Below are 18,380 nucleotides of genomic sequence, written 5' to 3'. Positions count from 1 at the left end.
TCTGCCGGATAGTCCGCTACGTGTGTACGCAGCATAAGACTCCACATCTCTCCTCTACAAAGCATCAGATAAAAAAAAAAAAAAACATTAATCGAATGCTTTCCCAAAAAAATAAAAAATGGCCTTACATCGGTTGTGAATCAAGTGACATCATGAGGACGCTCTGGGCCTTCTAGGCCATAGGAATGAGTGGAGGCCATCTTTCCTCTGCTCATCGCTATGGTCAGCCGCCGCCACCATCTGAACGGTTCCTGGGCTTGCCGATGAGCTAGGAAATCCCGAGAACGGTGAGGGGAAGGGGGTGGGGGCGATGCCTCCTGCTGCTTCTAAAAGTGATCCAGCAGCTAATCAGCTGTTTGAATCACTTTTATCAGAAAGAGCAGGGACTGCAGCCATAACCTCAGTATTAAACTGCAATGTTGTGAAGTAAATCTCTAGTTAGATGGTTGGCAAGTGGATATGATACATGGTATAACTTCACCCGCAGTTACATCATAGCTTTGTACATCTCATAAACATACAGTGTATAGCTAACTTAAGTACTGTTTTGTTTGTTTCCTGATATTGGTAACTCAATATGCAAGGGGATTAACTGACTTAACTTGCTTTGTGTAAAAGCCCAAAAAATTAATCCTATTTGTCCACCCAGTATCAGTAACTGGTTCCCCCAAACACAATTGCAGTATGTGGGCTGCTTAGTAACAATGTTCTCTTTCATAAGTATTATGTAATGTAATATTTATTGTTTGGAACCATGAATATCAAATATATATATATTAGTTTTAGTGTACTAGCATTTGTTCCTTGTCTGATATGCTGCCCTTTTCATTACATATTGTAATAGCTCTGCTTATGAATTGGAAATCTATTGACCTTTGTCATTTATTTATATAGTATTCTTATGCAGCTTAGCAAGAACAATGTGCACGCCATGGCTACTAGCATTTATATAACATATCTTTACAACCAGTCTTGGGTCAATTTTAAAAGCAAATAAACTTTCCAGATCTTTTTGGATTATCAGAATTAAGTATCCGGTCTAAAAGATACTCCGAAAAAGGACACAGTGTTGTCTTTTCTGTCTGGGTATATGTGAGGGTTTACATCCACTTTAAGAGAAACAGTGAAGTGAACAGCCTCAGATGATACACAGAGAATAAACAAATCTCCCTACATAAGTTTTACATGTATATCTGCTGTCTCTTTTCTTTCTTTAAAAAGTTGCCGCCCGCCCACCATCAAATGACAGAATGGCAGTGCGGCTCTCATTCCGGGTGGACGTCATATGAGGTCGGCCCATTCAAACAGGGCATGTCCGTGATTGGGTGCACGCAGCCCTGCGTCATCATTGGGCATGGCTGTTTACCACGTGATCAGCCGTAATTAAGTCACGGTCGATCACAAATGGTACTGCTCGCTTGAAGGATTTTAGAAAATGGCGGAAATTAATAGGGTTCGGCCCAGAACCTCTGTCTGCAGTGAGAAAATCATAGTTTGTAGCAGTATTAGGATCAACACAGTGGATGCCCCCAATATTCATGAATTATGAAAAAAACGGTTGTAATATCCAGACCTTAGCCCCACCTAACCTAGTATTACACAGACTACAAAATAGAGGTACTAATGTGGCCAAATATTGGAATCTTACACATAAGGATACCACAAGCCTCTCTATTCAGGGAATCAAGAGAATTGTCACTCCCAAAAGAGGGAGTGACAGATTCCAGATGCTTTGCAAACGCAAAGTCTACTGGATATTTTCTTTCAATACTTAAACTTTGAGTGGGATGTATCCCACTTTTATGAGCGATAATGGCTTTTTATCCCCTTATTTGATTTATGCATTTATTATTTTTCCATTTAATTATTTATTAATTTTATAATCTAATTACATTGCTGCTATCCTAGGCACACCCACAGAATTACTGGTCTTATTGCGGTGGGTTTTGCTAATTCATGGACATACCAATCTTCAACATTTAATATTTATTCTCCTCTACATATTGATACTATAACTTGAATCTGTTTTCATTTACAATCAGGGAGTTTATAATTATATCTGGTTAGATAGAGTTCTCCTTTAACCTTCCTGGTCCCTACTTTCATTTGATACATGAAATCTTTACACTGTATACTTTAACTTTTTTATGGATACATTTTTTGTTAACATATCCTCTGTGGATATCAGACGACGGCATTGCTTAGTAGGCACATTTGTGTGTGTATATATATATATATATATATATATATATATATATATACACACAAATGTGTTCTAATATGTTCTATGTGCATTTGGTTTTACCATTTTTTTTTTATTTCCACAGGGATTAATATCGGTCACTGCTATCTTTGTGTATAATATTATTATTAGGATAGTGATTATATATATATTTGGTGACGATTAAGCGTTTTAGTTGTTGTTTGTATAGGACCACATTTTGTAGGATTCTTTTGCATATCCTGCGTATTTTGAATGTTATACATGTATTTCTCTATGTGGAGGCTCTTGATGCTAGTCAATGGAATCTTTTTACAGCATCTTTAATGGTTAACGATCCCATAGACAGCAAGATATATATCGTTATTATCACATGAGTTTTATTTGCAGACTGGCCGATTACAATGGTATTGCTCTGGTTGCGCTTTTTGGTAGCACAGAGCGGAGGCTGATTAACTTGTTTACATTTTTTATCTACCTATATTCACAGCTTTACACGGGTTTTCTTTATTGATGTATTTATATACATATTTTATATATTTCCATTTATGTATTTTTTTGCCCGTAGTCCACCTTTTTCTCCACACTGTCACACCTGCTCCTATATAATGTTATCTATCTTATTGTTTTCATGTTTTGATTATTTCACTATACATCAGTTAGATTACAATGTCACATCATTATTACAGGTCAGCATTTGTGCTGGGGTATATCTATGTGGACTATAAGTATCATGTTCAGCTATTAATTAATTTATTTAAATTATTTCATTATTTATTTATCTCTCGTGTATATATGCATTTAAGGTTGAGACTCTGATATTCACACATAATCGCCCATTCATCATGTGCACCGGCAGTTGTTTTACATATCACATCTGATGAATTCCTTTTCCTTTTTTGCATCTTCACACATCTTTTTACTTAATAGATCATTACATTTTATATCATACTGCCTTCTATATACATATATTCCTATTCATGTGTACTTTCTTTTCTTCTTTACATGTCTTATATTACGTTCAGCTTTGTTATATATATAATTTTTTTTTTTCCCACTTGCATCACCTATACAGATTTATGCCCCGTACACACGAGCGGACTTTTCGACATCCAAACTCCGACGGACTGAGTCCGTCAGACTATCCGATCGTGTGTGGGCTGCAACGGACTTTAGCTTCGCTAAAGTCTGACGGACTTTAGAAATGAAGCATGCTTCAAATTTTCCCGACGGAACTCTGCCGGACCCGGTCCCCTTCGAAAAATTCGCTCGTGTGTGTGCTACTCCGACGGACTAAAACCGACGCTAGGGCAGCTATTGGCTACTGTCTATGAACTTCCTACGTCGAATCCAGTCGTACGTCATCACGTTCGACTCCGTCGGAGTTTGGTGTGATGGTGTGTGGTCAAGTCCGTTCGGTCGAAAAGTCCGCCAGAACTCCGGCGGAACTCCGGCGGAACTCCTTTGGAGGTCTGTCAGACTTAATCCCTCTCGTGTGTACGGGGCATTATATTCACTATACACATTCTTATCGACACTTTTATACAGATCTTTATGCACATTTTTATTATGATATTCATTCACATATTTGTTTTTCCACATATATATTTGTATACACTTTTTTGTTTTATTATATAGATGTAGAGCAAAGTTTAATTTCACCGTTTATTTCTCATTGACATGCATTGGGAGCCTCCATTACTCGTTTAATGTAATTATGTGGTCTCTTAGTGAATGAATTGTTTTATTGATTAATTGAATAATTGATTGAGTCATCACATGCCAATTTGTGAACCATATTTATTTGTTACTTGCTCTCATGTTTGTCAGCTATGAATAAGCACTCTTGGTAGTATGAAACGCTTTAGCTGTTGTTGCTTTTGCTGTGATTCATTTAATGTGTTCCTGTTTTACGAATAAAAGGCATTGAGTTTATTTTGGAGTGCGGCCGTCCAGAATTGTCCTAATTATCTACATAGTATTACACAGACTTTTCATCAAACTAGGTTTGTACCTCTCCAACCCAGTCCCATGGCTCACAATAAATAATACAGATGTAAACAAGCATGAGGGAAATATATCATTTTATTAATCTTTGTGCAATACAGGAAAATAAACCCATCATTCACAATGGCATAATGTGTGTGTGTGGTAAAGCGTGTTCATTCTCATTTGTTTTCCCTAAATCCCTGCTGTTACTCATACACACTCCAATCACATATTGGTTATTTTGTCTTGTGTCCAAATTTATATACATGCAAATTTACCAACTGTTATTAATTTTTATATTTGGATTACCCTTGCACCTTCTACTGCTTGCAACACTACAATGGGCAATTATCGATTTTGCCTTACATTTGTGGAAATAAAGGTAATGACAAAAACAACTTTGGTCAAATCTGATTCAAACCTTCTGGCTTCAATTCTGTTTCAGAGATCTGCGGTTCCAACTTTACTTTTTCCAGCCTAAACACTGAGAAAGTAGCGAAGCCGAGTCTACATAACAGCCAACTAACATTTTTCAGAAGGTGATCACTTGGTATTTCTGTCATGATATGTTTACAGAATAAATTTAGAATTAGAAAATGGTGAGCACAGATGGGTTATTCAGTTTTAAAAAAGATTAAACATACTGTACTGCTCAAAGCATAATGAAAACTTGGAGTGCAACTGGGACGGTTTCATTGTGAACTGAGGAATGGGTTTTAAAAATGTATTTTTTTGAGAGTTTTTTTTTTTTTGTTATACATTCATAATAAATATAATATTTTGAAAATGTTGTATGTGAAATTTGCAACTCTATATGTACATTGAAGCACAAGGTTCTGTTTCCTAATTCACAGTCCTACGCTTCAAACCTATACAATTGCTTTATATCCCAATTTAGCTCTCACTGGCCTAATCTGGCAGTGACTTATTTCATCATTATACACTACTCTGTACATTTAATCTCTTTGTAATTTGACTGAGTGTTCATGTAAGACATAAGAAGTCATAGCGTGCAGAAAAGCAAATAATTTAAGAATTTTGTGAATAAAGAAAATTTATTTTAACTTATTCAAGCATTTCAGACTTTTATAAAGGTTTGAAGTTGTGGTGGAGACGGTGAATAATTCTTGTCTTCAGTTTTTTTTCTTCAGTGGGTAGAATGTATTATATCCAACTCTGAAAAAAAAAATTACATTCTAGTCAGCAGTTAATTTGTGAATTAGAATTCTGTATTTCATATGTGAACATCTGCTACATGTAAGGCCTACAAATGTAGGTAATAAGAGAGAACCATGCCCATACTAACTTACAATATTCAGGAAAATGCCATTTTTGTATAGACGTAGGGGTGAAAGTAGAATCTCAGACTGACTCTCACTTCAGCATTATTTTTGGGGCTGCAACTTAAAGCCCCTTTCACATTACTGCGACTTCAAAGTCCAGGGATTTTGCCATGATTTTAAATCGATTTTGCAGCGATTTCAGGGAATGCCTGTGTAAATTTGAGGTATATGGACATCAACCCGCATGAAAGTTGGATCAAAGTAGTACAGGGACTACTTTGAAGTCGGCACGACTTGAAGTTGCACATATATGAATGGTTATCATTGGAAATCACAGGGAATGACTTTTCGCGTGAGTGTGAAAGGGGCCTAAGGGTTCAATATACTGCTGAAAGAGGATTTTTCAGAAAACCGTCCTCTATGATTTACATGCTTTTCTGTATCCTGCACCCTCAACCTTCCTCCCTGCATTTGTTCAATATCTACAGTAAATCTTCAAAAGACACCCCTAGACTGAGCCCGAGTTTGTCGGTGTGCTTTTGGAACTGAAAACTGGGCAGGCCGGCTGCCCTGCTGGGGATTATCACTACATTTGCTGGTGCACTACCACACTAGCTTCTGCTCTAATGTACACAACCGATTTGTTCCCTTTGTTACTTGTAAAGTTTTTTTGTATGCAAACTGCAGTGGAAAGCTTTGTTCATACCAAAATAAGGACACTTATAAGGCATATCCAAGGTCTTACTAACTAACCAGTTGTTTTTATTATTATTTTGTTTTGTCAGTAGTGCAACCCCATGTTACCATGACATATCATCCATATGTGCAGGGTATTCACCGTACATGGGCCCCTGAGGGGGGGGGGGGGGAGCCCACTATGACCCACCCTGCACACATAGATGATTGTCCCCTGGTTCACAGCTGGAATTAACGGTGCAGCAGGAGGGACAGCTGTGAGCACCAATCTTCGTGCATAGCTTTTTAGCTAACAGCAACTTCTCCTCCTCTCCCTCCCAAAGCTGTAATGGTAATACATTTAAAAGAGCTAATAAAAGCCCTGGGTGGCTTAACGCCAATGTAAAAATTTATATAAAAACAAAGGAGAAGCCTTCCAAAAATACAAACTTCATCAGCATTCCAACTGTACAAAAAATGCAGTAAGAAATGTAAGAGTGTAATTAAGGTGGCTAAGACAGAACACGAAAGGCACATAGCGGAGGAGCGCAAGAAAAATCCCAAGAAATTCTTTAAGTACATAAATAGTAAAAGTGGGAGAACAGATCATATTGGCCCCATAAAGAATGATGAAGGGATTCTGGTTACAAAGTATGGTGAGATGGCGAAGGTTTTGAATGTATTCTTCTCAATCTTCACAAGGGAAATGGGGGGCTTCAGTAACCAAAACTGCAATGTTTATCTTCATGAGATGTCACAGAAAGCACCACCATGGTTAACAGAGGATAAAATCAGAAACAGACTTGAAAAACTTAACATAAATAAGTCACCGGGACCAGATAGCTTGCACCTGATGCCTCGCAGTCCTTAAGGAACTCAGTCAAGTAATTGCCAGACCATTATTCCTAATTTTTACAAACAGTCTACTGACTGGCTGGCTGAAGAAAAGCCAATGTAGCACCAATCTTTAAAAAGGACCAAGATGTATCCCTGGGAACTACAGACCAGTTAGCCTAACATCAATAGTACACATGCTCTTTGAAGGGATATGGGACTATATACAAGATTTTAGTAATGAAAACAGTATCATTAGCAGTAATCAGCATAGAACCATGAAAAATCGTTCTTGCCAAACAAATATACTAACCTTCTATGAGGAGGGGAGCTGCCTTCTCGATGAAGGAAGGCATGTAGATGTAGTGTATCTGCATTTTGCAAAGGCATTTGATACAGTTCACCACAAACATTTACTATACAAGCTAAGGTCTGTCGGCATGGACCAAAGGGTGAGTACTTGGATTGAAAACTGGCTACAGGGGCGAGTACAGAGGTTATTGATAAATGGGGAGTACTCGGAATGGTCAAATGTGGAAAGTGGGGTCCCTCAGGGTTCTGTCCTGGGACCAAACCTATTTAATCTATTTATAAATGACCTGGAGGATCATTAGCTCAATCTAAGTATTTGTGGACGACACTAAGCTAAGCAGAGCAATAGCTTTTCTGCAGCATGTGGAAACCTTGCAAGAAGATCAAAACAAATCAATAGGGTGGGCAACTACATGGCAAATGAGGTTTAATGTGGAAAAATGTAAAATAATGCATTTAGGTGGCAAGAACATGAATGCAATCTACTCATTAGGGGGAGAACCTCTGAGGGAATCTAAGATGGAAAAGAACCTGGGGGTCCTAGTAGTTGGCAGGCTCAGCAACGGCATGCAATGCCAAGCTCCTGCAAGCAAAGCCACTAGAATATTGACATGCATTAAAAAGGAATTAACTCTAGAGATAAAATGATAATGCACCCAACTCTACAAGACTCTGGTCTGGCAGAGTACAGGGCTGGACTGGCCTACTGGGATACCGGGAAAGTTACTGGATTAAGGAGCAACCGGAAGTGACGCATAGAGACGTTTGTAACACTGCACATTGTTTGATCTACCTGGCGTTTTCAGCATTGTTGTAAGTAGACATTTTTTTAAACATAAATAAACCTATTTGCAAAAGCTAGTAAAGGGACTGGAGGATAGTAGTTATGAGGAAAGATTATAAGCATGGAACGTATTCTCTCTGGAGAAGAGATGCTTGAGAGGGGATATGATTTTAATGTACCGTACTGGTGACCCCACAATAGGAATAAAACTTTTCTGCAAATGGGCATTTAAAAAGCCACATACTACCCACCTCCATACACTCCTTACTCCTCTTCTGCACATACTACCCACCACCATACACTTCGCACTGTACATTCTCCATTTAACATTACTGCATTCTGCACTATGCAAGACATCTCAGACTCTATAAAACCACACCCCTTTAAGCCACGCCCATATTTTTGCAAAAACGTGCAAAAATTGCATGCCTCCATACCTTGTTTGTGACCAGTTATTCTGAGGATCCTGAGTCTCTGATCTCAAAAGCCAGGAGGTTTGAAGAACTTGCTTCCCAGACATATTCAAGAAACACTGTCCTGTGAACACTGTAATAGAATCTGTAAAGGAACAGACTTGTGATTAAAAATAAAAAATACATTTATAAAAAAATAATAATGAAGTAATGTGTCAATGTGTGAGTGTCTGGATTTCTGTGTTCAACAGTTCACATCATGAGGAGCATTCACCTAGACTGACATGTTATTGTAGAGTTCAGGACTGCCATATCAGCTACCTGATTTTGTGGATCGGGGGGGGGGTCCCCTTGTGAAAGGGGGCTTCCAGATTCCGATAAGCCTCCTGCCCACAGACCCCCACAACCACCAGGCCAGGTTTTTGGAAAGAGCTTCTTTTCCCTAACATGGGAACAAGGTGCCTTGGGGGGGGGGGGGGGGGAAGCACCCCACACACAGTACCTTTACTCATTCACCAAAAAGTACTCAAAGATTTAAATAAAAGCACACCAATGTTTGACAAGTCCTTTATAAGGAGAAGCATAAGAACGCCGACCCAAATGGATAAAAAATGCTGCCCTGAGAACACAACTGTTCCCGTCCAGGAACTCAGCCGAATGACAGGTAAACATCAGGAAAACCTGCTGACAGCTGATGAATCATCTGTTGTTAAAGCGGTTCTCTAAAGGCTGAAGTTTTTTTATCGTTATGCATTACTATAAAAAACCTTCTGTGTGCAATAGCCCCCCTAATACTTACCCGAGCCCCATCTTGATCCAGCCATTTTGCACGAGAGACTTGGCTGTCCGGGACTCTCCCTCCTGAATTGGCACAGACACTCAGCAGGCATCAAACTGCCATATCAGAGTTCAGGAATGCCATTTCAGCTACCTGATTTTGTGCATCTAGGGGGCCATCTTGTTAAAGGGGGCTTCCAGATTCCAATAACCCTTCTGCCCACAGACCCCCACAACCACCTGGCCAAGTTTGTCGGAAAGAGATCCTTTTCCCTATCAATATGGGGACAAAGTGCCTTGGGGGGATCACCCCCCAATGCATAGTACCCCTACTCATTCACCAAAAAGTACTCAAAGAGTTAATAAAAACACACCAGTGTTTGACAAGTCCTTTATAAAAGAACAACATAAGAACGCCAACTCAAATGGATAAAAAACGCTGCCTGTTGAACACAACTGTTCTCGTCCAGGAACTCAGCTGAATGACAGGTAAACATAGGGGCGAGGTTACCTGGTAATGTAACTGGGTGACCCCGCCTCCATGTCTACCTCTCAGCTGGTGTTTGTTTGTTTTTTTCTTTTGGGTCAGCATTTTTTATTTTTTTTAATAAAGGACTTGTCAAAAACTGGTATTGTGTTTAACTTTGACTTTAATGGCGAATGAGTAGGGATATAATGGACTCGATACTCTAACATAGGATGATCAGCATCTGGGGCTTCCAGATTCCAATAAGTCCCCCCCACATCCACCAGGCCAGGGTTGTGGGGAAGAGGCCCTTGTCCCCATCAGCATGAGGACATGGTTCTGGGGGGGGGGGGTCCCCCTGCCCAAAAGCACCCCTACCTTGATGAGGGCATGTGGCCTAGTATCGTTCATTCCCCCCTGTCCTGGCCTGAGGGGCTGCATGCTCATATAAGGGTCTGGTATGGATTTTGAGGGGGGCCCCATGCCAATTTGTTTTGGCGTGGTTCCCCTTAAAATCCATACCAGACCCCCACTCTGTTTTCAAAATTTTTATTTGTCGGCAAAACTGTTTACATTCAGCTGTCAGCAGGGAAGCCTGCTGACAGCTGATGAATCATCGGTTGTTGAAGTGGTTCTAAAGGCAGAAGTTTTTTTATCGTAATGCATTCTGTGTGCAGAAGCCCCCCTAATACTTACCTGAGCCCCATTTTGATCCAGCTATGTTGCACGAGAGCCTCAGCTGTCCCTCCTGAATTGGCACAGACACACAGCAGGCATCATTGGCTCTCGCTGCTGTCAAAGTCAGTGAGTCAATGAGGAGAGAGAAGGGGCAGGGCCCAGCAGCAGTTCTGTATCTGAATGGACACACAGAGGAGCGGCTCGGCTTGTGTATTCCCATAACAAGCTACTTGCTGTGGGGGCACTAGGTAGGAGGGAGGGGCCCGGAACGCTGGCAAGGGACCAGAGAAGAGGAGGATCTGGACTGCTTTCTGCAAAACCAACTGCACACTGCAGGCAAGTATAGCAGGTTTGTTATTTTTTAATAAAAAAAAAACAAGACTGTAGTATCACTAAGGAAGCGGCAGCCGGCTTCCCAGCCCACTCCTTAACAACCAGTTATTCTTCTATCTGAATTTGAATCATTACTAAAATTTGGAATTTGTGAGAAAATTAATAAACAAAATTAAACTAAACGAATTTCAACAAAATGTGTTACTATTGTCATTCGGAGATTCGGACTGAAACTAATTGCACATGTCTAGTCCTGAAGGCTTCCTTTATTCACGCAATTAATCCGCAATTAAACGCCTCTCTATAATGATCTTAGCCACGGTCACATGCAGGTTACTACCCTGCACTGTACGTGACAACAGTGAGGAACCACTAACAGTCCACCCAGACAACAATTTTCAATATATTCTTCAATTGCCACAAGTCATTTAATGTAAGGAGCATACAATCTAAGGTCCCTATACTCACATATATACACATAGTAGGGCACATTTAGACAGAAGACAATTAACCTATTAGCGTGTCTTTGGAGTGGGCACCAAATGCAAACCCAGTTATAACCTTGTAATAGTAGTATCAACATCATCACTGTACTACACACAGTCACATAGTTCATGCAGAGAGCAGAGTTGTGGTGGGGAACAAAAAAAAAAGCCATACCCATTACAGACTACCTGCAGAAAGCTACGGGAAGGGCTGGATCGTGAGCAATCTCCCTGCATTGGGAGAGCAGCAGTATTTGGTTTGTATAAGCCCTTGTACACATTTGTCCAAAATCCGTCTGATTTTTTTCCGACGGATTTTGCCCGAAACTGGTGTTGCATACACACGGTCGGACAAAGTTATCGGAAAATCCGATCGTTCAGAACGTGATGACGTTTGTTCGTTACGACGGGACTACATTCAGGCTAGTAGCCAATAGCTTTTGTCTCGTAATTTGATCTGAGCATGCGTGGCACTTTGTCCGTCGGAATTCTCTACAAGCGATCAGACAAAGTCCGATCGGATCATGTTGTCGGAAAATTTTATATCCAGCTCTCAAACTTTGTTGGTCGGACATTCCGACGGAAAAAGTCAGATGGAGCCCACACACGGTCGGATTATCCGACAACACGGTCCGATTGGACATTTTCCGTTGGAATGTCCGACCGTGTGTACAAGGGCTTACAGGAAGCTCCTGCATAGAGGAGAAGTTTCACACCAGGTTACTGCACAATCACAGAAGAAATGCATAAAGCACTCCCAGATTCAAGTAAGAATACACACGATTCTTGAATTCAAACAATATTCGCTTAGTTCGGATTTCAGTTTTACGTATATATGATCAACCTCAAACATATCATCACCCAGGGAAGAATCATCTGCTGGACTCTATGGACTGGTAAATATCCGTTCCTTGCAAGTCAAGAGCTATAGTATTAGTAGTTGGTCACATATTTTTTACAACCCAGTGAAGCTCTTCTTTAACAAAATAACATAAAGGAAATAAAACTTACTGGTAAAAAGCCACTTCACTGTAAATCCGAATGATGGAAGATCAGTCAGTTGTCGATATCCAATTAGAGGGGATTCCACAATTGTTTTATTAGTGGAAGATACAGCTGTCAGATATTTGCCTAAAAATGTTCCATTTGTAAAGACCGTATCAATGGTCATTTCAGAGCCAAGATCATTCTTCCACTGACCAGCCAGGTTGCACTGTGTAACCGAAAGAAGAAAGAGGGAGTAAATCATTTGTGGTATTTAGACGATTTAGAATCAGACTACACCTGTCCACAAAAATTATAGCAAGAAATAAGGATCTTGGTAAATCTTCATTTTGGATAGAGTGGGGAATGGTTAGATCCTCTGTTCATTTTTGATTTCAGTCTGTGTCCCTGTCGGGTAGTCATCTGTCTCTTTATGACTATAGACATCAGGAACAAAAATGAGGGGAAATCCAAAATGCATTCATAAAACAGGAATTAAAGTGGTTGTAAACCTCAGACATGAAATATGAACAAAGCATATCCCTCCATAGTGTGTACTTGTCTCAATTAGAACACAGTGTAATTTCTGTCTGCTGTTCCATTCCTCAGCTATAAGCATGTGTCTTTTCTGACAAGTTTTTCTGACACCAAGAGAAAAAAGGTGACAGCGGTTGTGTCGAGTTGTGTGGAGGGGGGGGGGGGGGGGGGAGGTGGTTGTGTCTGTCAGAGTCTTGCTATGCCTCATGGGATTTGTAGTTCTGCAACAGCTGGAGGTCCGCTAATTGCATATCCCTGGTCTATCTGATCAGTGCTCAGTCAATCAGAGAAAGTGATGTATTCTAGCAATGAATACAAAGCTTCCTCTGGTTGGCTGAGTCAGAGGTTGTGACATCATCAGTCTGTCTCTCTGACTCATCCAATCAGAGGAAGCTTTGTTTATACTGCACATCCAGCTGCCTAACATGTTAGTGAGGGGCATTGTTTGTTTGGGCCAGCTTGGTAGCAAAAGTAGCAAAAGCTGGAGTTAAGCTTAAAAAGGAAATATGCTAATGAGGACACCTGTTCTGTAAACAACTGGCTAAGGCCCCATTCACACTTGTGCGACTTGTCCTGCAACTTGGGACTGCAAAGTCACATGACAAGTCATACCCCATGATTTCCAATGAGTACTGTTCATATCTGTTCAACTTCAAGTCGCAGTGACTTCAGAGTAGTCCCTGCACTAGTTTTGTCCGACTTTGATGTGACTTGAGGTCCATAGACCTCAATATTACACAGGCATTGCTCCAAGGCGCGTAGAAGGCGCGTGACTTTCGGGTCGCACAAGTGTGAATGGGGCCTAAGAGGGGAGTTCCCTTCACTAGCAAATTTCCTCTAACTGATTATTGTACATGAAGGGAAATATCCTCAATTGGACACAAACAGGAAAAAATGAGGAGACAGGGGGTTTGTCCCTTCCCTACTCCTTACTGGGGGGGGGGGGGGGGGGAACAGCTGCAACATCAGACTGAAATTGCAGCATGGTGGCGAGTATAGATGCTTTTTTTTATTATATATAATTCCATACTTCTCCTTTAAAAGATGTCCACATAGATAGCAGCATAACTGCAGGCAGATGCACACATATACAGAGATGACAGTAATGGGAGATATTTCTACATTTTTATAATGTTATACATTTTTTGGTCTATAGATCACAAGTCACAAAATATGATCAATACAAACTTTCAAGTTCTGTAAAGGATTTCCAGTTGCAGCCTCTGCCTTTATCTGCATGCTAAGATAGGTATGGAGACATCACTTACCTCTGAGCTTTTTCTTTTGTTTTGGATACTGAAAAAGTATTAGAACCTCCTAAATTTTTCACTGTGTCCCTATTGGGGAGATATTCACAAATTTCCTGTGTGAGGACAGAGCTCTCCGGAATTTATTATATGGGACATGAAGCGAGCATTATTCTCCCCAATGGTGTCACAGTGAGAAATAGAAACTTGACAGAAATTTTACCCCCCTATTAACCTATAGAAAATTAGAAAGTGCCAGTACACACTGCGTGTGATTAGCATTGTTGTCTAAGTGGTGACTAGAGCTTCCGGTCAATCCTGGACGAGACAGTGTGCATCCAGGGATGGCGTATTTATGGAGTTCTGGCTGCACACAAACTGGCTACAGCTAATCAAAAAGTTTGTGTGCATAGCACAGTGTTTCTGCATTCAGAGGTGGATTTTAGCTACCTCCTGAAGCTATTCACGCCTGACCACCTGTGTGAATGTAGCGTGTTCACACTGCTGTGGCCCCAAAGTCGTGTGATTTTCAGTGCAACTTTGCATTGCGACTTTTCTTGTGACTTGATGCAACTTCAATCCTACTTCAATACAACTTTTATCCGACTTTGATGTTTCACAACTTTGGCAAATCATAATACAGAGCATGGACACGTTATTGATGTTGTTACCCGTATACCATATGTGAGATTTAATATTTCTCAGATATGATTTGGTTTACATGAGATTTTTGACCTTGTGAAAGCTTTAGCACAATAACAAAAATGTATTGGTATATAATAAAGTAGACCTAGATTAATACACATTAAGCTAATTGTACAGGGAAAGGGTAAAAATCATGGATTACATGAAGGAATACAGAGTATATTCCTTAAAACATTAATCTATAAGCAGTAGGACATAAAAGACTTAAGACCAACATATTTAGATACAAGTACAAGGGAGAGATCCCATATTTAACATTCCCATAGAAATTCCATTCATGTAACAGCTCTGCCATAGAGTTTGTGGTTTTTCTCCCATCTAGTCTGTGTATATCATTACAGGCTGATGTCTCATTGGTTGGCATGGCGTGGCTCTGATTGGTAGGCTTCCCTATTCCTGGTTAAGGACTGGCTCCATCTCCAATCCCTATACTTTGCATAAATCAGCCCCTTTAATGCAAATCCTTGTGACTATTCTGAGCAGATTAATTTGACATTTTCCCGGTAAGGTTAAGTATTGATTGCGGGTTGGCCTCCCTTCATTGAATATCCAAACATGGGATCCTTTGAAGTGAATATGTGTAGAACAATGAGGTTTGGGTCCCATTGTTTAAATATACAAGCCTGGGCACCGAATTGTCTGGTCTAACAGACACTTCTGGGAAGCTATGTTGCACGGTCTCCATAGATACAAGCTAAATGAAATATATTAAGAACAACAATATTTTACAGCTATTAATGGGGATTTCACATAAACTCATAAAGCAACAATGTGTTTAATCAAAAATTAACGTATAATACAATGTGATGTATAATCACATTTTATTATATGTTCATTATTCGATTAACAACTTCAAAATTGGACCATTGTCAAAGGACGTCCGCAGATGGGATCTCCCATCCTGGGCGGGAATCATATGACATCCTTGGCTACCGATTGCCCCCTCCCCCCCCCCAATAAAGAGGACCTGTCACCAGCCATTAAAGTACCTGTCACAGTTCATCTGAGTACCCGAGTACCTGTCACGGTTCACCTGCGTACCGAGTACCTGTCACGGTTCACCTGAGTACCGAGTACCTGTCACGGTTCACCTGAGTACCGAGTACCTGTCACGGTTCACCTGAGTACCGAGTACCTGTCACGGTTCACCTGAGTACCGAGTACCTGTCACGGTTCACCTGAGTACCGAGTACCTGTCACAGTTCAGCATAGTACCAAGTACCTGTCACAGTCCATCTGTGTACCTGTCACAGCTCATCTGAGTACCAAGTACCTGAGTACCTGTCACAGTCCATCTGAGTAGCCGAGTACCTGTCACAGTCCATCTGCATACCTGAGTACCTGTCACAGTCCATCTGCATACCTGAGTACCTGTCACAGTCCATCTGCATACCTGAGTACCTGTCACAGTCCATCTGCATACCTGAGTACCTGTCACAGTCCATCTGCATACCTGAGTATCTGTCACAGCCCATCTGAGTACCTGTCACAGCCCATCTGAGTACCTGAGTATCAATTTTCAGTGATTTGCACCATAGCTTGTAGACTAACTTTCACAGACATTAAATAATATCCACTAATTTGGGTTATTTTTACCAAAGAGATGTAGCAGTATAAATTTTGGCCCAAATTTATGAAAAAAAATTGCAAAATGTTATCATAGAAACTAAAAAAAGTGTTTTTTTTCTCAAAATTTCCGCTCTTTTTTCACTTATGTCGCAAAAAAAGAAAAAACCCAGTGGTGATTAAATACCACCAAAAGAAAGCTCTATTTGTATAAATAGTACAGTGTTGCATGACTGAATAATTGGCAAAGTGTGAGAGCGCTGAAAGCTAAAAACTGGGAAATGAGACCAAGAAACAACTTCCTTGTGACTTTTGTGATTTTAAAATTGCAGCCTATGGTACTCATTTTGCAAACAAGACACAAAAAAGTAGTGCAGAAATAATTTTTTTGCCGCTGCCACTTGTGTCGCAGCAATTAAGACGGCACCCACTGAAATCAATTTGTTTTGACTTGGCATGTGACTTTGTGTCGCACATCGCAACAAGTTGCATGAGAAGTTGCAGCAGTGTGAATCAGGGCTCACACTTCACGTTTCTTGGCTAGCAAATAAAATGTATTATCATCCCTACACTCTCCTACTTGTTTGTAAATGCATGTATTCATTATCAAATTAATAAAAATAGCAGAGTATCTTTACCATACACAGAACACGGGCAATGCTAATATTTCAATATAGGAGGTAAAACTTAATACCCTTCTATAGTTTACCTTGTCACCGGTACAAAGAGTGAAGCTCAGCAGAGCCAGGGTGAGTACTGCAGGGATCTTCATCCTTATGGTGCCTCTCCAGGATCTGAGTTCCCCAGCTTAGCAGCGTTGCTGTATTTATACAGCTGGATGACTCATCTGAAGTTGTCACTTACCTTGCCAAATACTACATGACGTATTGTAGGATGGTGGCTTTATTTCTAAGAAAATCCCCAACATTTGCCAATCGATGCCCATCTTCTTTTCTGAATGTCATAACTGCTCCACCCTTTTAAAAAATCAAGGAAGACAACAACTAGCAGAATACTGTCATGAATTGAAGAAGTCATACATTCCAGAGATTAAAACAGAACTAAAGGCAAAACTTTTTTTTAATTTTTGGATAGAGTGCAGAAGGCTTAGAATGCTTATTCGTTTTTATAGCTGTCTGTGCCCTTATTGAAAGAGAAGTATGTTTTTGTGTTTTTTGCCCATTCATTGTTACCTAGGTGGATGCAGCATGGGACCAATGGCTGCATCTGTGCCCCGGCACCTGTGCCCGGAGAACTGAGTGATCGAACACCGCTGATGGCTTGGTTGTCACTGATCCCCGAGCGGAGAGCTGCTGACTGTCAATCATCAGCTCTCCTGCTCTGCTCCTCCACGTGGTTGCCTTATGAGTTTATGTGAAATCTCCATTAATAGCTGGAAAATATTGTAATTCTGAATATATTTTATTTAGCTTGCATCTATGGAGGGTGTGCAACATAGCTTCACAGAAGTGTCTGTTAGACCAGACAATTCGAAGCCCAGGCTTGTGTATTTAAACAATGAGACCCAAACCTCATTGTTCTACACTAGCGATGAGCCCGATGTTCAAGCCGAACATCGGGTGTTTGCCCAACAGTGGACAATATGCGGTGCTCGTGGCAAATTCAAAAGCTGCCGGAACACCGTTAAAGCCTATGGGACACCAAAGTGAAAAACTCAAAAGTGCTAATTTTAATTATTATTATACACGATTTATATAGCGCCAACTTTTTATGCAGCGCTTTACAATGTATAGCGGGGACAACACAATTACAGTATAGTTCTATATGAGCAGGGGCGTCCTGTACCTTGTGTAGAGCTTACATTCTAAAGGGGGGAGGGGGGTTTACAAAAGGTAATAGCTGCAGAGAATGATTTGATGGGGGTGGCTCGGGGACAGTTAGGTGGGTGTGGGATAGGCTTCACTGAATAAATCATTTCAAAGGCTTATATGCAAGTTGCGGTCATAAAAATTGTTTGGTGACCCGGGTCCTGCCCCAGGGGACATGTACCAATGTAATTATTTTTTTTTATTTTTTTTTAAACGTCTGTTTTTTCAGGGGCAGCGATTTTTTTTTTTTAATGCTTAAAGT

The 18,380-nt window shown here is 40.4% G+C and overlaps 1 protein-coding gene across 1 annotated transcript; it reads right to left on the bottom strand.

Moving 5' to 3' along the window:
• Positions 1–4,288: 4,288 nt before the first annotated feature.
• On the bottom strand, positions 4,289–17,169 carry LOC143940750 (avidin-like). The gene is made up of 4 exons (XM_077462460.1): positions 16,999–17,169; positions 12,262–12,463; positions 8,536–8,656; positions 4,289–5,386 (listed from the first exon to the last, which is right to left on the bottom strand). The coding sequence occupies exons 1-4, from the start codon at positions 17,059–17,061 to the stop codon at positions 5,344–5,346; spliced, it is 429 nt and encodes a 142-aa protein (XP_077318586.1). The 5' UTR covers positions 17,062–17,169; the 3' UTR covers positions 4,289–5,343.
• Between the last annotated feature and the right edge of the window lie 1,211 nt (positions 17,170–18,380).

This window comes from Lithobates pipiens, unplaced genomic scaffold (assembly GCF_037356315.1).
Source record: "Lithobates pipiens isolate NorthernLeopardFrog02 unplaced genomic scaffold, aLitPip1_a1.2 Scaffold_3, whole genome shotgun sequence".
NCBI classification, from domain to species: Eukaryota; Metazoa; Chordata; class Amphibia; order Anura; family Ranidae; genus Lithobates; species Lithobates pipiens.
This window is presented reverse-complemented; position numbering and strand designations above follow the sequence as displayed.